The 17,280-nt window shown below is 38.8% G+C and overlaps 2 protein-coding genes across 3 annotated transcripts in view; both read left to right on the forward strand.

Annotated features, from left to right (window-relative positions):
* The first annotated feature begins 592 nt into the window (after positions 1 to 592).
* On the forward strand, positions 593 to 1,846 carry LOC138017578 (neuropeptide FF receptor 2-like). Its single transcript, XM_068864624.1, has one exon. The coding sequence runs from the start codon at positions 593 to 595 to the stop codon at positions 1,844 to 1,846; it is 1,254 nt and encodes a 417-aa protein (XP_068720725.1).
* A 1,439-nt stretch (positions 1,847 to 3,285) lies between these two features.
* The window catches only part of LOC138016429 (membrane-associated progesterone receptor component 2-like), a 34,948-nt gene continuing 20,953 nt past the window's right edge, over positions 3,286 to 17,280 (forward strand). The window contains exons 1-2 of one of the 2 annotated variants that reach the window (XR_011125794.1): positions 3,286 to 3,855; positions 7,108 to 7,242. Coding sequence is in view for 1 of the 2 variants with exons in the window: in XM_068863570.1 (XP_068719671.1) it covers positions 3,831 to 3,855 (25 nt within the window). In the remaining variant the exon portion in view is untranslated. Of the gene's footprint in view, positions 3,856 to 7,107; positions 7,243 to 17,280 lie in introns of those variants that run through there. The other variant, XM_068863570.1, reaches the window with a different exon arrangement.

Below are 17,280 nucleotides of genomic sequence, written 5' to 3' on the forward strand. Positions count from 1 at the left end.
CGGAATAAAAAATAAAGAAAATACGGAGAAATGAAACGCAGATTCCGACTGGGTTTCGCATCCCAGTAAAAAGGGGAGAAAATTTGAAAACAGTAAATAAGTTATATCATTCTTGCGCGTTATCGTGAGAACAGGTGAAAACGACAAGAAAACGATAATGTGGATGAAAAATGTATTTTACTTCGTTTTCGCAGAACTGAAAACGCAATATTTTTCAAATCCATTAATTTCGATGAGGCCTAAAAATGAAGACTTTCAAAAAATCTATAGTAGTTCTCATTTTGACTGAACAAACCTTATTTTTTTGCCAAATCATGAAGTGACAATATCATGCTTTCTTAAGAAACTGCGTGTCATAAACTTTAAATTAGCTCTTGACAGCCGTCAAGTGATCGTCTTCGTTACTAGAACTAGAAAAGTCGACAGAAAACGCCATCAAGATCTGACACTCGAGAACTAGAAGAGTCAAACACCGACGGTAAAAGAATTCCAAGACAAAACCACATAGAATTACTATTATTTTCAGTTGCAAACGAGAAAGGAAGAAGAGAAAATTATCAGCTCTCCTGTTCGAAACCTAAGCCAGGCCAGCATGCTTAAAAACTGTACGGACAAACTCAATAATTCTTCTTTCGTGGATGGATCTTCCAATGTCGCGGAAGTCGGACTGTCCAAGGAGGAGAAAGCCATTTTAATAGCAACCTATTACATCGTACTCCTTGTCGCGTTGATTGGAAACGTTCTAATCATCCTGGTGTTTTCCAAGTACAAGCCACTTCGAAAATCAATCAATTATTTCGTGGTCAATATGGCCGTCTCCGATCTCTTCACTCCCTTGACCATCATGCCCTATACAATTGCAGAGACACTATCTTCAGGTCCCTTTCTTTCCCGGCTTCAGCCGAAAGTTGCAAATATCATTTGCAAACTTTGCTATTTTCTTGCTGATGTTTCTGTGCTGGTCTCCATCCAGAGCCTTATGCTGATTTCAGTGGACAGGCTTATTGCTGTTGTCTTCCCTTTGAAGATAAAACTCATCTCGCGGAAAGTGCGTTTAGTCTGCGTCCTGGTTTCGTGGATTGTGGCCATAGCTGCTCATACTCATTACCTTCACATACTCCATGTTTCCTCCTATGGTTATTGCTTCTTCAAAACCAACTGGACTACGGAAACCAACAATAAATATATGGCGGCCATGTTCATCGTATTCTACCTGGTACCAGTGTGTTTGTTGACTATCATATACAGCACCATAGCTTGGACTCTAAAACGAAGACAAAATGAAAGGAGAAAGATGTCCAAATCTAAGAGATCTCGAGACCCTGCAAGCAACAGACAGATAGTCAGATTGCCAATAGCCATATTAGCTGCTTTCATTGTCTGTATTGGCCCATTGTTTGTTTGCGCTTTTATCATCATATTTAAGTTTCATGGTGAGCTTCCCCCTGAAATCGGTGCTAAAATTCCCCAAGTCATTGTATTCATCATAAAAAAGATGTTGCTTCATTCGTGGGGAGCCCTAAATCCCTGCATCTGCTTTGCTTTTAGTGGAAACTACCGAACAGGTTTCAAACGTTTAGTCTTTGGCCGACGTCGAGCTGGCAGAACAGCCTTTCCACAACTGGTGAGCATCATGAGCATGACATTGGTTAGCCGAAGAACAAAAAGGAGCTCAAGCTCCGATCACGTCAGCATGAAGAGTATCACTGAAGCTCAGGAAGAAAGGCTTAAACGTGTGGGAGAAGAGAAAGAGCAAGGTCAAAAACAAAAAAATACTACCGAGAAACAAAAAGAAAAACCTATGATTGAAGAAATAAATCATGAGGAGAATGCCAGTCTTCTCTAAATCAAGTATACTATAGCTTACAAGGGTAAAGAAACTTTTCAAACAGCGATGTAGGTTTACTGAGTTTTGAATCTCGGACGGTTTGTTGTAAGTTTTTGTACATAGAGATCTGTAGTGGTGTGTAAGTAAGATGTATTGATTTGGTATTTCAGTCGCTTTCTGCGGCTTTTTAAAGAAAGGACATTTTATGAAGGTCAGCTACAAGTTAACATTGCTCACCAGTAGAAAATAAAGCTGTTTCGTCTTATATTTTGATCCAAGACGCTAAAATTAAAATGCCGTTGTGATGATGATAATAACGAAAGAACAAGGACAACGACTGAAATCAGATCAAGAGAAACGACTGAAATTATTGCAGTAGCCATTAATGTAGAAAGAACTACCATAACCTCCCAAAGCATTGCCCTGACTCTTAGATCTCTCTCCTCTCTGGAGCATGCTCATCGAGTACTACATTAATAAATGATTCCGTTTCGTCGACGCTTGCTTGTTTTGCCTGGGTTAAAGAATTCCTAATTATCCTTGCAAAAAGGAGGACTTATACGTTCTTTTGAGCAGCTCTTATTTTTAGGCGACGTTTGCCTCAAATTGTACTTTCATTTTTCTAATTTCATTCGAATTAATAGTGTCCAAGAGTCAATATAACATTTGTGTGTTGATGAGCTTACCATATCCAATGTTTCAAGTATGGCCTGTGTATGTTGCTTAATAAAATTCCGGCGGAATTTGTCAGATCAAAGGTGCATCCATGGGTTTGATTTTGAGCTTGTTCCTAATTTTTGAGCTTCTTTTAGTGAAAATTGTGACCGTTGATTATACAAATGAACATTTTCGCGCATAAACATTCTGGATATATTCCAAATGCTTTTCAGTAACGAAAGCACACCGGCGAGGACGAATTAATAATCTAATTTTATCTCCTAGTGACCACAATGTTCCAAAGTCTTTGCTGGATAGTTCGACTGGTCTGCAGAAGTTGCATCGAACAAACGAACAATAGAAATCATCCAAAAAAATTATAAAGTATTAACTTGCAATTTTTTTGTCCGTTGCGCTATCGTTAAAACGGTCATCAACGTAGCTTTGTCAGACCTTGGTTGGGTACATGCGAAACGTAATACTGATATGATAATAATTAAGATAACCAGGGATGGACAAATTGCTGATGACACAATATACATAAATTATTAAGAGGCTAGCTCTTTGAGCTTTATGTTGTCTTTTGATCCACGTGACAAAGTTCAGTGTTGCTATATACAAAGATTCGAAAAGAAAACTATTTACTTTTTGCGAGTCTATATTAGAGTTCCATAAAAAGTCTCGTGAGGTATGACAATTAAAAAAGGGGAGAAAATTTAAAAACAGTATGTAATATCCGTTGTTGCGCGTTATCGTGAGAACAGGTGAAAACGACAAGAAAACGATAATGTGGATGAAAAATGTACTTTACTTCGTTTTCGCAGAACTGAAAACGGAAATTTTTTCGAAATAATCCATTAGTTTGGATGAGACCTAAAATTGAAGACTTTTAAAATGTCTATAATAGTTCTCATTTTGACTGAACAAACCATATTTTATTGCCAAATCATTAGGTGACAATATCATGCATTCTTAAGAAACTGCATGTGATAAACTTTAAATTAGCTCTTGACAGCCGAAAAATATATTTTAAAAAAAGCGACTGTTGTAAATTACAGGAACTACTCAAGTGATCGTTTTCGTTACTCGCATATTTAATGCATGGAGATGGTTATGAAACTCGACAAGTTCCTCTGTTTGATGTTTTTGTCCGCATGAAATGTACTTCTCGACTCCGTCTGATCTTGATTTACTTGATGTCCAGATAATACAGAAAACACTTCGGCTCGATTTAAGCCATTAGAAATTCAAACGAGACAATCTTTGGCCAAATTTGAGGCCCTCTCAGAAGTTTGTGGGAACAAGAGAACATGGCTAATTTGAACTGCCGGGGAACAGAGGAGCAATGTCAAAATATTTTAGGAAACAAGGTACAAAATACACTTTAAAACAATTTTAGGGATCAAAAAACTGGGAACAAGTTTGAAAGCAATTTGGGAAACAAGGGAACATTTAACAATTATTCGCCGAAGGCGAAGTGATTATTGGTGAATATTCACCGATAATCACTGAGCCTGAGGCGAATAATTGTTTTAGTATAAATACACAGGTGATTATTTCAAAAAAGAGAAAAAAAAACATTTCAACACGAAAATTATCTTCACTTACGGTGGCAAAACGACTACTGGCAGCCATTTTGTCCGTCGAGGTGATTATCGGCTGATATCCGAGATAGCGAGCCAATGAGAGCGCGCGATTTTGTATAGTCACCTGAGTATTTACACTAAAGGCAACTATTTCAAGGAATGGCCTCAAAGTTCGATCTCGACGGCTGCTTTATAGATCCCCAATGCAAATTAATTCAGAATTCAAGTTCAAAGGAACTTGAAGAAGTTAGAGACACGTAATTATAACACCTTTCTAAGATATTTAACAAAAGTCATCTAAAGTATCAATGGTTATCTGGTGATCTATATATCTTCCTATCTTATATTAAACAACTTGTTGTTGTTCGTTCGTTCATTGCTTTTGATGATGATCACTGAATGACGCTGCATTTATTGGTTATACGTGTGCGTCGGTCACTGATTAGTCCAAACAAACTGTGCAGGAAATAATCGACCACAAATTTGGTATTGCCAGATGAGGATTGGTGGTTTGTGGAAGATTCACTCTTGACTGAGGCAGGGACCTTTTCCTCTGTGCTTCTGTAATCCTGTACTGTTCGAACAAACGAGCAATAGAAATCATACAAAAAATGTATTAAGTATTAACTTGCAATTTTTTTTGTCCGTCGCGTTATCCTTAAGGCCTAGTTTACACGTCGCGCTATCGTCGAATTTAATTCCAGGTCCTACTTTAAAATAAATTCGACGATAAAGCGACTTCTAAAACGAGTTAAATTCCTTTGTTAAATTAAATTCGTCTTTGACGCTTTTTCCGTCTTAAGAAGACATTAATTTTGACATTAATGCCAAAACTTATATCTTTTACGAACAATACGGCCAGAGTTCACAATTATTTCCAGAGTCCGCAGTGCCAAAAAATCCATTCGGACAAATTTTCGCGCGCAATTAAACGACGTGTTTTTATTGGTTTATTGCTCAGGGCAGTTTTGAATATTAATGAGGGGGCGTTACGTGGAATGTGGGGGTTTCGCTGCAGGCGCTTCCTCCCCCTCTCTCCCCAATCCCCTCTCCTCGCGCCGGCTACGCAGGCTAGTAGGTGCTGTTTTACGTAATGTAAAAAGATTTTTTAGTCTCTTATGTAGGTATATATACAGGTCCCTTGTGTAAAACATCCCTGACGAAGTGTGCGTTACTGACACGAAACGCGTAGGATGAAATAAATCGTTTTACAACTTTTAGAGTTCGCAGACGTGCTGCTCACTAGTTCAATCTTTAAAATTTTTTAAATTAAACAATAATAATTTCTGAAACCATCTCTCATTGAGGATGGTTTCAAAAATTTCTGTTTACCCGGGTACTTTACCAGCGCCGTCTGTAGCGGTTTCAAAAATTTCTGAAACCAGCAGTGGCTAATTTCTTCCCTTTTTAGCAGTGGTGAAGACTAGTGATTTCAGAAATTTTTGAGGCCAGCCTTCACAATGTTTTCCAAAGTTATCTTTTTAAGCTACCGACAAATGGAGATGATAGGTCTACGACTGAACGCCATCGGACGAGTGTAAATGAATGCCGGATACTTGGATAAAAAGTGAACGAGAGGAATTTTCCCAGCGGAAAGGACATTTTTGCCGGCAAGATAATCCACTTTCCTCGAATTATCAGCCGCAAATTCAAATTACGTCAAGATTTGGAACGTGTTTTTACCTTAAAAGGAAATTAAATTGGTCCTTAATTTCACCATAGTGATGTGCATGTAATCTAAAAACCTTTTAAGTCCAATAAAAGGTTGACAAGTGGCGTTTATTCGAAATTAAAGAACGTAAATTGAAGGATGTCGCAGATCAGTTTCAGAGGTTTTAATATATTAAAAGCACTAGTGGAAATAGCCATGCAGAAAACACCATCAACTGATCGGATACCCGAGAACTAGAAAAGTCAACAGAAAACGCCATCAAGATCTGACGCCCGAGAACTGGAAGAGTCAACACAGACGGTAAAAGAAGATAAAACCACATAGAATTACTATTACTGCCAGTTTCAAACGAGAAAGGAACAAGAGAAAACTATCAGCTCCCCCGTTCAAAGCGTAAGCCGGGCCAGTATGTTTGAAAACTCTACGGACACACTGAATAATTCATCTTTCGTGAATGGATTTTGCAATGTGGCGGTAGTCGAACTGACCAAGGAAGAGAAGGCCATTTTAATAGCAACCTATTTCATCATACTCCTTGTCACGTTGATTGGAAACGTTCTTATCATCCTGGTGTTTTCCAAGTACAAGCCACTTCGAAAACCAATCAATTATTTCGTAGTCAACATGGCCGTCTCCGATCTCTTCACTCCCTTGACCATCATGCCCTATACAATTGCAGAGACACTATCTTCAGGTCCCTTTCTTTCCCGGCTTCAGCCGGAACTTGCAAATATCATTTGCAAACTTTGCGAATTTCTTGCTAATGTTTCTGTGCTGGTCTCCATCCAGAGCCTTATGCTGATTTCAGTGAACAGCCTGATTGTTGTTCTCTTCCCCTTGAAGATAAAACCCATCTCGTGGAAAGTGCGTTTAGTCTGCATCCTGGTTTCGTGGATTGTGGCCATAGCTGCTCATGCTCATTACCTTCACATACTCCATGTTTCCTCCTATGGTTATTGCTGCTTCAAAGCCAACTGGACTACGGAAACCAACAATAAATATAATACAGCCATGTTCATCGTATTCTACCTGGTACCAGTGTGTTTGTTGACTATCATATACAGCACCATAGCTTGGACTCTAAAACGAAGACAAAATGAAAAGACAAATATGTCCGAATCTAATAGATCTCGAGACCCTGCAAGCAACAGAAAGATAGTCAGATTGTCAATAGCCATATTAGCTGCTTTTATTGTCTGTATTGGCCCATTGTTTGTTTGCTCTTTTATCATCATATTTAAGTTTCATGGGGAGCTTCCCCCTAAAATCGGTGCTAAAATTCCCCAAGTCATTGTATTCATCATAAGAAAGATGTTGCTTCATTCGTGGGGAGCCCTAAATCCCTGCATCTGCTTTGCTTTTAGTGAAAACTACCGAACAGGTTTCAAACATTTAGTCTTTGGTCAACGTCGAGCTGGCAGAACAGTCTTTCCACAAGTGGTGAGCATTGACAACATGACATTTTTTAGCCGAAGAACAATAAGGAGCTCAAGCTCCGATCACGTCAGCATGAAGAGTATCACTGAAGCTCAACAAGAAACTGAGGCTTAAACGTGTGGGAGCAGAGAAAGAGCAAGGTCAAAAACAAAAAAATACTACCGAGAAACAAAAAGAAAAACCTATGATTGAAGAAATAAATCGTGAGGAGAATGCCAGTCTTCTCTAAATAAAGTATACTATAGCTTACAAGGGTAAAGAAACTTTTCAAACAGCGATGTAGGTTTATTGAGTTTTGAATCTCGGACGGTTTGTTGTAAGTTGTTGTACATAGAGATCTGTAGCGGTGTGTAAGTAAGATGTATTGATTTCGTATTTCAGTCGCTTTCTGCGGCTTTTTAAAGAAAGGACACTTTATGAAAGTCAGCTAGAAGTTAACATTGCTCATCAGTAGAAAATAAAGCTGTTTCGTCTTATATTTTGATCCAAGACGCTAAAATTAAAATGCCGTTGTGATGATAATAATCACGAAAGAACAAGGACAACGACTGAAATCAGATCAAGAGAAACGACTGAAATTATTGCAGTAGCCATTAATGTAGAAAGAACTACCATAACCTCCCAAAGCATTGCCCTGACTCTTAGATCTCTCTCCTCTCTGGAGCATGCTCATCGAGTACTACATTAATAAATGATTCCGTTTCGTCGACGCTTGCTTGTTTTGTCTGGGTTAAAGAATTCCTAATTATCCTTGCAAAAAGGAGGACTTATACGTTCTTTTGAACAGCTCTTATTTTTAGGCGACGTTTGCCTCAAATTGTACTTTCATTCGAATTAATAGTGTGTAAGAGTCAATATAACATTTGTGTGTTGATGAGCCCACCTATATTCAATGTTTCAACACTAGAAATCATACAAAAAAAATTATAAAGTATTAACTTGCAATTTTTTTGTCCGTTGCGCTAACGTTAAAACGCTCATCAACGTAGCTTTGACGCACTTTGGTTGGGTACTTGCGAAACGTAATACTGCCATGATAAAAATTAAGATAACCAGGATGGACAAATTGCTTATGACACAATATACATAAATTATTTAGAGGCTAGCTCTTTGAGCTTTATGTTGTCTTTTGATCCATGTGACAAAGTTCAGTGATGCTATATACGAAGAATCGAAAAGAAAACTATTTACTTTTTGCGAGTCTATATTAGAGTTCCATAAAAAGTCTCGTAAGGTATGACTTAATTAAAAAAGGGGAGAAAATTTGAAAACAGTAAGTAATATCGTTGTTGCGCGTTATCGTGAGAACAGGTGAAAACAACAAGAAAACGATAATGTGGATGAAAAATGTATTTTACTTCGTTTTCGCAGAACTGAAAACGGAAATTTTTTTTAAATCCATTAGTTTGGATGAGGCCTAAAAATGAAGACTTTTAACAAGTCTATAGTAGTTCTCATTTTGACTGAACAAACCATATTTTATTGCCAAATCATGAGGTGACAATATCGTGCGTTCTTAAGAAACTGCATGTCATAAACTTTAAATTAGCTCTGGACAGCCGTCGTTACTCGCATAGTTAATACATGGAGATGGTTATGAAACTCGACAAGGTCCTCTGTTTGATGTGTTTGTCCGTATGAAATGTACTTCTCGACTCCGTTTGATCTTGATCATTTACGTGATGTCCAGATAATACAGAAAACACTTCGACTCGATTTAAGCCATTTTAGTATAAATACACAGGTGATTATAGAAAATCGCGCGCTCTCATTGGCTCGCTTTCTCGGATTATCAGCCGATAATCACCTCGACGGACAAAATGGCTGCCAGTAGTCGTTTTGCCACTGTAAGTGAAGATGATTTCGCGTTGAAATGTTTTTTTTTTTCTCTTTTTTTGAAATAATCACCGGTGTATTTATACTAAAACAATTATTCGCCGAAGGCGAAGTGATTATCGGTGAATATTCACCTCGACTTCGCCTTGGTGAATATTCACCAATAATCACTTCGCCTTCGGCGAATAATTGTTAAAGAAATTCAAACGAGACAATCTTCGGCCAAAGATAAGCCCCTCTCAGGAGTTTGTGGGAACAAGAGAACATGGCTAATTTGAACTAGGGGGAGGGGGGTGGGGTCAGGGGAACAATGTAAAACTATTTTAAGGAACAAGGGTACAAAATACATTTTAAAACAATTTTAGGGATCAAAAAAACTGGGAACAAGTTTGAAAGCAATTTGGCAAACAAGGGAACACGTAACAATTATTCGCCGAAGGGGAAGTGATTATTGGTGAATATTCACCGATAATCACTGACCCTGAGGCGAATAATTGTTTTAGTATAAATACACAGGTGATTATTTCAAAAAAGAGAAAAAAAAAAAACATTTCAAAGCGAAAATCATCTTCACCTACAGTGGCAAAACGACTACTGGCAGCCATTTTGTCCGTCGAGGTGATTATCGGCTGATATCCGAGATAGCGAGCCAATGAGAGCGTGCGATTTTGTATAATCACCTGTGTATTTATACTAAAGGCAAATATTTAAAGGAAGGGCCTCAAAGTTCGATCTCGACGGCTGCTTTATAGATTTCCAATTCAAATTAATACAGAATTCAAGTTCAAAGGAACTTGAAGAAGTTAGAGACACGTAATTATAACACCTTTCTAAGATATTTAACAAAAGTCATCTAAAGTATCAATGGTTATCTGGTGAACTATATATCTTCCTATCTTATATTAAACAACTTGTTGTTATTGTTCGTTCATTGCTTTCGATGATGATCACTGAATGACGATGCATTTATTGGTTATACGTGTGCGTCTGTGACTGATTAGTCGAAACGAACTCTGCACGAAATAATCGACCACAAATTTGGTATTGCCAGATGAGGATCGGTGGTTTGTGGAAGATTCACTCTTGACTGAGGCAGGGACCTTTTCCTCTGTGCTTCTGTAATCCTGTACTGTTCGAACAAACGAGCAATAGAAATCATACAAAAAATGTATTAAGTATTAACTTGCAATTCTTTTTGTCCGTCGCGTTATCCTTAAGGCCTAGTTTACACGTCGCGCTATCGTCGAATTTAATTCCAGGTCCCACTTTAAAATAAATTCGACGATAAAGCGACGTCTAAAACAAGTTAAATTCGTCCGTTAAATTAAATTCGTCCTTGACGCTTTTTCCGTCTTAAGAGCTTCTGCCTGAGAGAGCGGGGCAGACTTGGAAATGAAGGTCGGCCGATTTCGCTTAAAATTGGTACACAAAGTACTTTTGTCGACTTGTGTAATATGCCAAAGTTTCAGCTTCAACGACTTTTTTTTAGCCGAGTTCTGGATATCAGCCCCTCAGGGGTCCCCAGAGGCTGATTTTCAGTGCACTTTTGGCCACTTTTAAATCTCTCTTTTAGCAACAGGAAATTAGTTTCAGGCAAAAACAAAACCATCTTTGTAAAGCCCTATCCTCAGGCTTTTATGGGTGAGAACATTAGCTCATAGCAATTTTTCGCTAGCCTGTGGCTGTTATCACAACTTGGTCATATTTGAAGCATATGGGAAGCAACCGGAAATGGCCTGTTTTTCAGACCAAATATTTTCCATGCCCATGTTTTTTCTCTCGAGGTCTTAGTATCCCTGCAAAGTTCAGCCCTTAGTTTAGTAATATCAAGAAAAAAATACTAAGGTTGAGGCTTTTTACTAACAAAAAAACTTACGAGAAAATGGCTAACCAGGCCACTTCCGGTTAAAGTTTCAACAAAGCGTGCCTGCAAAAATCAGCCATTTAATTTCGATTATCTTTTTTCCTTTCAAGTTATGGTTAAAAGAGACTCTGAAGTTAATTGCCACCGAAAAGACTTGCCGTTAATAAGAAATTTTTATGTGATTGTTTTAGGACCGATCAGATAGTGGTCCGACAGCGGTTATAAATTTCTTTTGAAGAAGTCTTGAAAATTACGGACAATAGAGCCGCTGCGAAAACTTTTTATTTACCTAACAACACATCTCTTGCCGGTAAATCACAATGCAAAATTGCATCTTTTTCGTCCAAACTGCAATGTTAAGTTTATCTCCTTTGTTCAACTCGTTCAACGTATCACGTCTGTGGCCCGTAGTAATAAAGCGCTAATTAAATCAGGATAAAAGCAAGCTTTGTAGTTCCATTCAGTAGTACTATAACCCACCCGTTTGGGCTTTAATATTTTCTGAAGAAAAAGAACTTATCGGTCTCTTTAAATGCAACCACAACATCTGTCGTGACACTACTTGAGAATCGTTTTGAACTTGTATGAGAACCGCAATGACATGATTTGTTTACTGAATATTTATTCATACCCAGTGCCCCAGTGTAAATGGCTCACATATGTTGTAAATGATTGATAAGGACGTCCAACACGGTCCGTTTCCGCCGCCAATCCGCTAAATTGCTAGAAGATTACTCACGGGCACTCTTTCCCTTTCTCTATCAGTATTTTCCTTTTGTTGCTTTCTCAAACAGCACAGATCCATGGTGGCATCCATACTACATATATATCCAAAGATAGGACAGGGGTGGAGTGGGTTATCCTTCCGCCAAAGACTACTGTTTTGGCAACTTGGGAAATAAAATATTTCAGCTTTCTTGGAGCCCTTAAGAACTTGGGGGTTTTTTATGGCACCCGTAGCTGTAGATCACATGAAAAAGTAAGTCTTTATGGACTCACACTGAATTGCTGACCCTTAACTCTGGTTTCGGCAATAAGAAGCAACCTAGGCGGTAATCGCCCTGGAGGGCCATTATGCATGCTGTAGGTGATAAGGTAAGTCGTCACAAGGCCTAGTGCCCGCTCGTACCTGCTGGAGCTTAAATTGGTCACTGCTCTTCTTTCCTGGACAGGATAATAATCACTGGTGCCCATTTATACATCTGGGTGGAGAGAGGCACTGTTAAAGAAAATTGCCTTCCCAAGACGACATGTCAACGCCCTAGTAACCAGGACCGCCCGATCCAGAATCTAGCCCGCTAACGCGCTATGCCAGTTTCTTTTTGTGTAGAATCTGAATGTAATGTGGACTTTAATCTGTCTTAAATCAACAAAATGCATCGGGGAGGAAATAAATGGCCAGCACTTTCAAAAGAAAGTGGACACCTTGCCGGTTGCTTTGTTTATTTGCGAGAAAAGAAACTAACTGCGATCTATTACTCTTTTGAAAGTGCTGGCCATTTATTTCTTCTTTTTCATGGGATCTACAGCTACGGGTGCCACAAAAAACCCCCACGCCCTTAAGGGCTCCAAGAAAGCTGAAATATTTTATTTCCCAAGTTGTCAAAACAGTAGTCTTTGCCGGAAGGATAACCCACTCCACCCCTGTCCTATCTTTGGATATATATGCAGTATGGATGCCACCATGAATCTGTGCTGTTTGAGAAAGCAACAAAAGGAAAATACTGATAGAGAAAGGGAAAGAGTGCCCGTGAGTAATCTTCTAGCAATTTAGCGGATTGGCGGCGAAAATGGACCGTGTTGGACGTCCTTAATTATCAATCATTTACAACATACGTGAGCCATTTACACTGGAGCACTGGGTATGAATAAATATTCAGTAAACTAATCATGCTATTGAGGTTCTCATACAAGTTCTATCATAATCATTCTCTGCAATATCAAGGAAACGAATCTGCACGAGAAAAAAACTGAATTCCAAGTCAGTCATAGCCAGCAAACTACGATAACCTCGTCACGTACGGTATTAATCGACCTGTGTATATCTAACTCGCAACGACGCACTTGCGACCAATTTATCGCTGGGGCTAAAGTTTCTAATGTTACGTCACTTTTAAGGGATTGTAGGAAAGGGGCATGTCTGTAAAAGTGAAGCCAGGAAAGCGTTTTTTGTAAGTGAATTTATCCAGACACTTCGCAAATAGACTGGAAGAGTGACTGCAATTTGTGTTAGACGATTAGCTTTAATTACAAAACGATTCTCAAGTAGTGTCATGACAGATGTGGTTGCATTTAAAGAGACCGATAAGTTCTTTTTTCTTCAGAAAATATTAAAGCCAAAACAGGTCGGTTATAGTACTACTGAATGGAACTACAAAGCTTGCTTATATCCTGATTTAATTAGCGCTTCATTACTACGGGCCATAGACGTGATACGTTGAACGAGTTGAACAAAGGAGATATTAAAACTTAACATTGCAGTTTGGACGAAAAAGATGCAATTTTGCATTGTGATTTACCGGCAAGAGATGTGTTGTTAGGTAAATAAAGAATTTTCGCAGCGGCTCTATTGTCCGTAATTTTCAAGACTTCTTCCAAGAAATTCATAACCGCTCTCGGACCACTATCTGATCGGTCCTAAAACAATCACATAAAAATTTCTTATTAACGGCAAGTCTTTTCGGTGACAATTAACTTCAGAGTCTCTTTTTACCATAACTTGGAAGGAAAAAAGATAATCCAAATTAAATGGCTGATTTTTGCAGGCACGCTTTGTTGAAACTTTAACCGGAAGTGGCCTGGTTAGCCATCTTCTCGTAAGTTTTTTTGTTAGTAAAAAGCCTCAACCTTAGTATTTTTTTCTTGTTATTACTAAAATAACAGCTGAACTTTGCAGGGATACTAAGACCTCAAGATATAAAACATGGGCATGGAAAATATTTGGTCTGAAAAACAGGCCATTTCCGGTTGCTTCCCATATGCTTCAAATATGACCAAGTTGTGATAACAGCCACAGGCTAGCGAAAAATTGCTATGAGCTAATGTTCTCACCCATAAAAGCCTGAGGATAGGGCTTTACAAAGATGGTTTTTGTTTTTGCCTGAAATTAATTTCCTGTTGCTAAAAGAGAGATTTAAAAGTGGCCAAAATTGCACTGAAAATCAGCCTCTGGGGACCCCTGAGGGGCTGATATCCAGAACTCGGCTAAAAAAAAGTCGTTGAAGCTAAAACTTTGGCATATTACATAAGTCGACATAAGTACTTTGTGGACCAATTTCAAGCGAAATCGGCCGACCTTCATTTCCAAGTCTGCCCCGCTCTCTCAGGCAGAAGCTCTTAAGAAGACATTAATTTTGACATTAATGCCAAAACATATCTTTTACGAACAATACGGCCAGAGTTCACAATTATTTCCAGAGTCCGCAGTGCCAAAAAATCCATTCGGACAAATATTCGCGCGCAATTAAACGACGTGTTTTTATTGGTTTATTGCTTTGGGCAGTTTTGAATATTAATGAGGGGGCGTTCCGTGGAATGTGGGGGTTTCGCTGCAGGCGCTCCCTCCCCCTCTCTCCCCAATCCCCTCTCCTCGCGCCGGCTACGCAGGCTAGTAGGTGCTGTTTTACGTAATGTAAAAAGATTTTTTAGTCTCTTATGTAGGTATATATACAGGTCCCTTGTGTAAAACATCCCTGACGAAGTGTGCGGTAGTGACACCAAACGCGTAGGATGAAATAAATCGTTTAACAACTTTTAGAGTTCGCAGACGTGCTGCTCACTAGTTCAATCTTTGAAATTTTTTAAATTAAAAAATAATTTCTGAAATCATCTCTCATTGAGGATGGTTTCAAAAATTTCTGTTTACTTTATCAGCGCCGTCTGTAGCGGTTTCAAAAATTTCTAAAACCAGCAGTGGCTAATTTCTTCCATTTTTAGCAATGGTGAAGACTAGTGATTTCAGAAATTTCTGAGGCCAGCCTTCACAATGTTTTCCAAAGTTATCTTTTTGAGCTACCGACAAATGGAGATGATAGGTCTACGACTGAACGCAATCGGACGAGTGTAAATGAATGCCGGATACTTGGATAAAAAGTGAACGAGAGGAATTTTCCCAGCGGAAAGGACATTTTTGCCGGCAAGATAATCCACTTTCCTCGAATTATCAGCCGCAAATTCAAATTACGTCAAGATTTGGAATGTGTTTTTACCTTAAAAGGAAATTAAATTGGTCCTTAATTTCACCATAGTGATGTGCATGTAATCTAAAAACCTTTTAAGTCCAATAAAAGGTTGACAAGTGGCGTTTATTCGAAATTAAAGAACGTAAATTGAAGGATGTCGCAGATCAGTTTCAGAGGTTTTAATATATTAAAAGCACTAGTGGAAATAGCCATGCAGAAAACACCATCAACTGATCGGATACCCGAGAACTAGAAAAGTCAACAGAAAACGCCATCAAGATCTGACGCCCGAGAACTGGAAGAGTCAACACAGACGGTAAAAGAAGATAAAACCACATAGAATTACTATTACTGCCAGTTTCAAACGAGAAAGGAACAAGAGAAAACTATCAGCTCCCCCGTTCAAAGCGTAAGCCGGGCCAGTATGTTTGAAAACTCTACGGACACACTGAATAATTCATCTTTCGTGAATGGATTTTGCAATGTGGCGGTAGTCGAACTGACCAAGGAAGAGAAGGCCATTTTAATAGCAACCTATTTCATCATACTCCTTGTCACGTTGATTGGAAACGTTCTTATCATCCTGGTGTTTTCCAAGTACAAGCCACTTCGAAAACCAATCAATTATTTCGTAGTCAACATGGCCGTCTCCGATCTCTTCACTCCCTTGACCATCATGCCCTATACAATTGCAGAGACACTATCTTCAGGTCCCTTTCTTTCCCGGCTTCAGCCGGAACTTGCAAATATCATTTGCAAACTTTGCGAATTTCTTGCTAATGTTTCTGTGCTGGTCTCCATCCAGAGCCTTATGCTGATTTCAGTAAACAGCCTGATTGTTGTTCTCTTCCCCTTGAAGATAAAACCCATCTCGTGGAAAGTGCGTTTAGTCTGCATCCTGGTTTCGTGGATTGTGGCCATAGCTGCTCATGCTCATTACCTTCACATACTCCATGTTTCCTCCTATGGTTATTGCTGCTTCAAAGCCAACTGGACTACGGAAACCAACAATAAATATAATACAGCCATGTTCATCGTATTCTACCTGGTACCAGTGTGTTTGTTGACTATCATATACAGCACCATAGCTTGGACTCTAAAACGAAGACAAAATGAAAGGACAAATATGTCCGAATCTAATAGATCTCGAGACCCTGCAAGCAACAGAAAGATAGTCAGATTGTCAATAGCCATATTAGCTGCTTTTATTGTCTGTATTGGCCCATTGTTTGTTTGCTCTTTTATCATCATATTTAAGTTTCATGGGGAGCTTCCCCCTAAAATCGGTGCTAAAATTCCCCAAGTCATTGTATTCATCATAAGAAAGATGTTGCTTCATTCGTGGGGAGCCCTAAATCCCTGCATCTGCTTTGCTTTTAGTGAAAACTACCGAACAGGTTTCAAACATTTAGTCTTTGGTCGACGTCGAGCTGGCAGAACAGTCTTTCCACAAGTGGTGAGCATTGACAACATGACATTGGTTAGCCGAAGAACAATAAGGAGCTCAAGCTTCGATCACGTCAGCATGAAGAGTATCACTGAAGCTCAACAAGAAACTGAGGCTTAAACGCGTGGGAGCAGAGAAAGAGCAAGGTCAAAAACAAAAAAATTCTACCGAGAAACAAAAAGAAAAACCTATGATTGAAGAAATAAATCGTGAGGAGAATGCCAGTCTTCTGTAAATAAAGTATACTATAGCTTACAAGGGTAAAGAAACTTTTCAAACAGCGATGTAGGGTTACTGAGTTTTGAATCTCGGACGGTTTGTTGTAAGTTGTTGTACATAGAGATCTGTAGCGGTGTGTAAGTAAGATGTATTGATTTCGTATTTCAGTCGCTTTCTGCGGCTTTTTAAAGAAAGGACACTTTATGAAAGTCAGCTACAAGTTAACATTGCTCATCAGTAGAAAATAAAGCTGTTTCGTCTTATATTTTGATCCAAGACGCTAAACTTAAAATGCCGTTGTGATGATGATAATAACGAAAGAACAAGGACAACGACTGAAGTCAGATCAAGAGAAACGACTGAAATTATTGCAGTAGCCATTAATGTAGAAAAAACTACCATAACCTCCCAAAGCATTGCCCTGACTCTTAGATCTCTCTCCTCTCTGGAGCATGCTCATCGAGTACTGCATTAATAAATGATTCCGTTTCGTCGACGCTTGCTTGTTTTGTCTGGGTTAAAGAATTCCTAATTATCCTTGCAAAAAGGAGGA

This window comes from Montipora capricornis, chromosome 9 (genome assembly GCF_036669925.1).
Source record: "Montipora capricornis isolate CH-2021 chromosome 9, ASM3666992v2, whole genome shotgun sequence".
Lineage (NCBI taxonomy): Eukaryota > Metazoa > Cnidaria > Anthozoa > Scleractinia > Acroporidae > Montipora > Montipora capricornis.

Bases quoted from the DNA above. Each gene is read 5' to 3' on its own strand.
- LOC138017578 (XM_068864624.1), top strand. From the start codon at position 593: ATGCTTAAAAACTGTACGGACAAACTCAATAATTCTTCTTTCGTGGAT.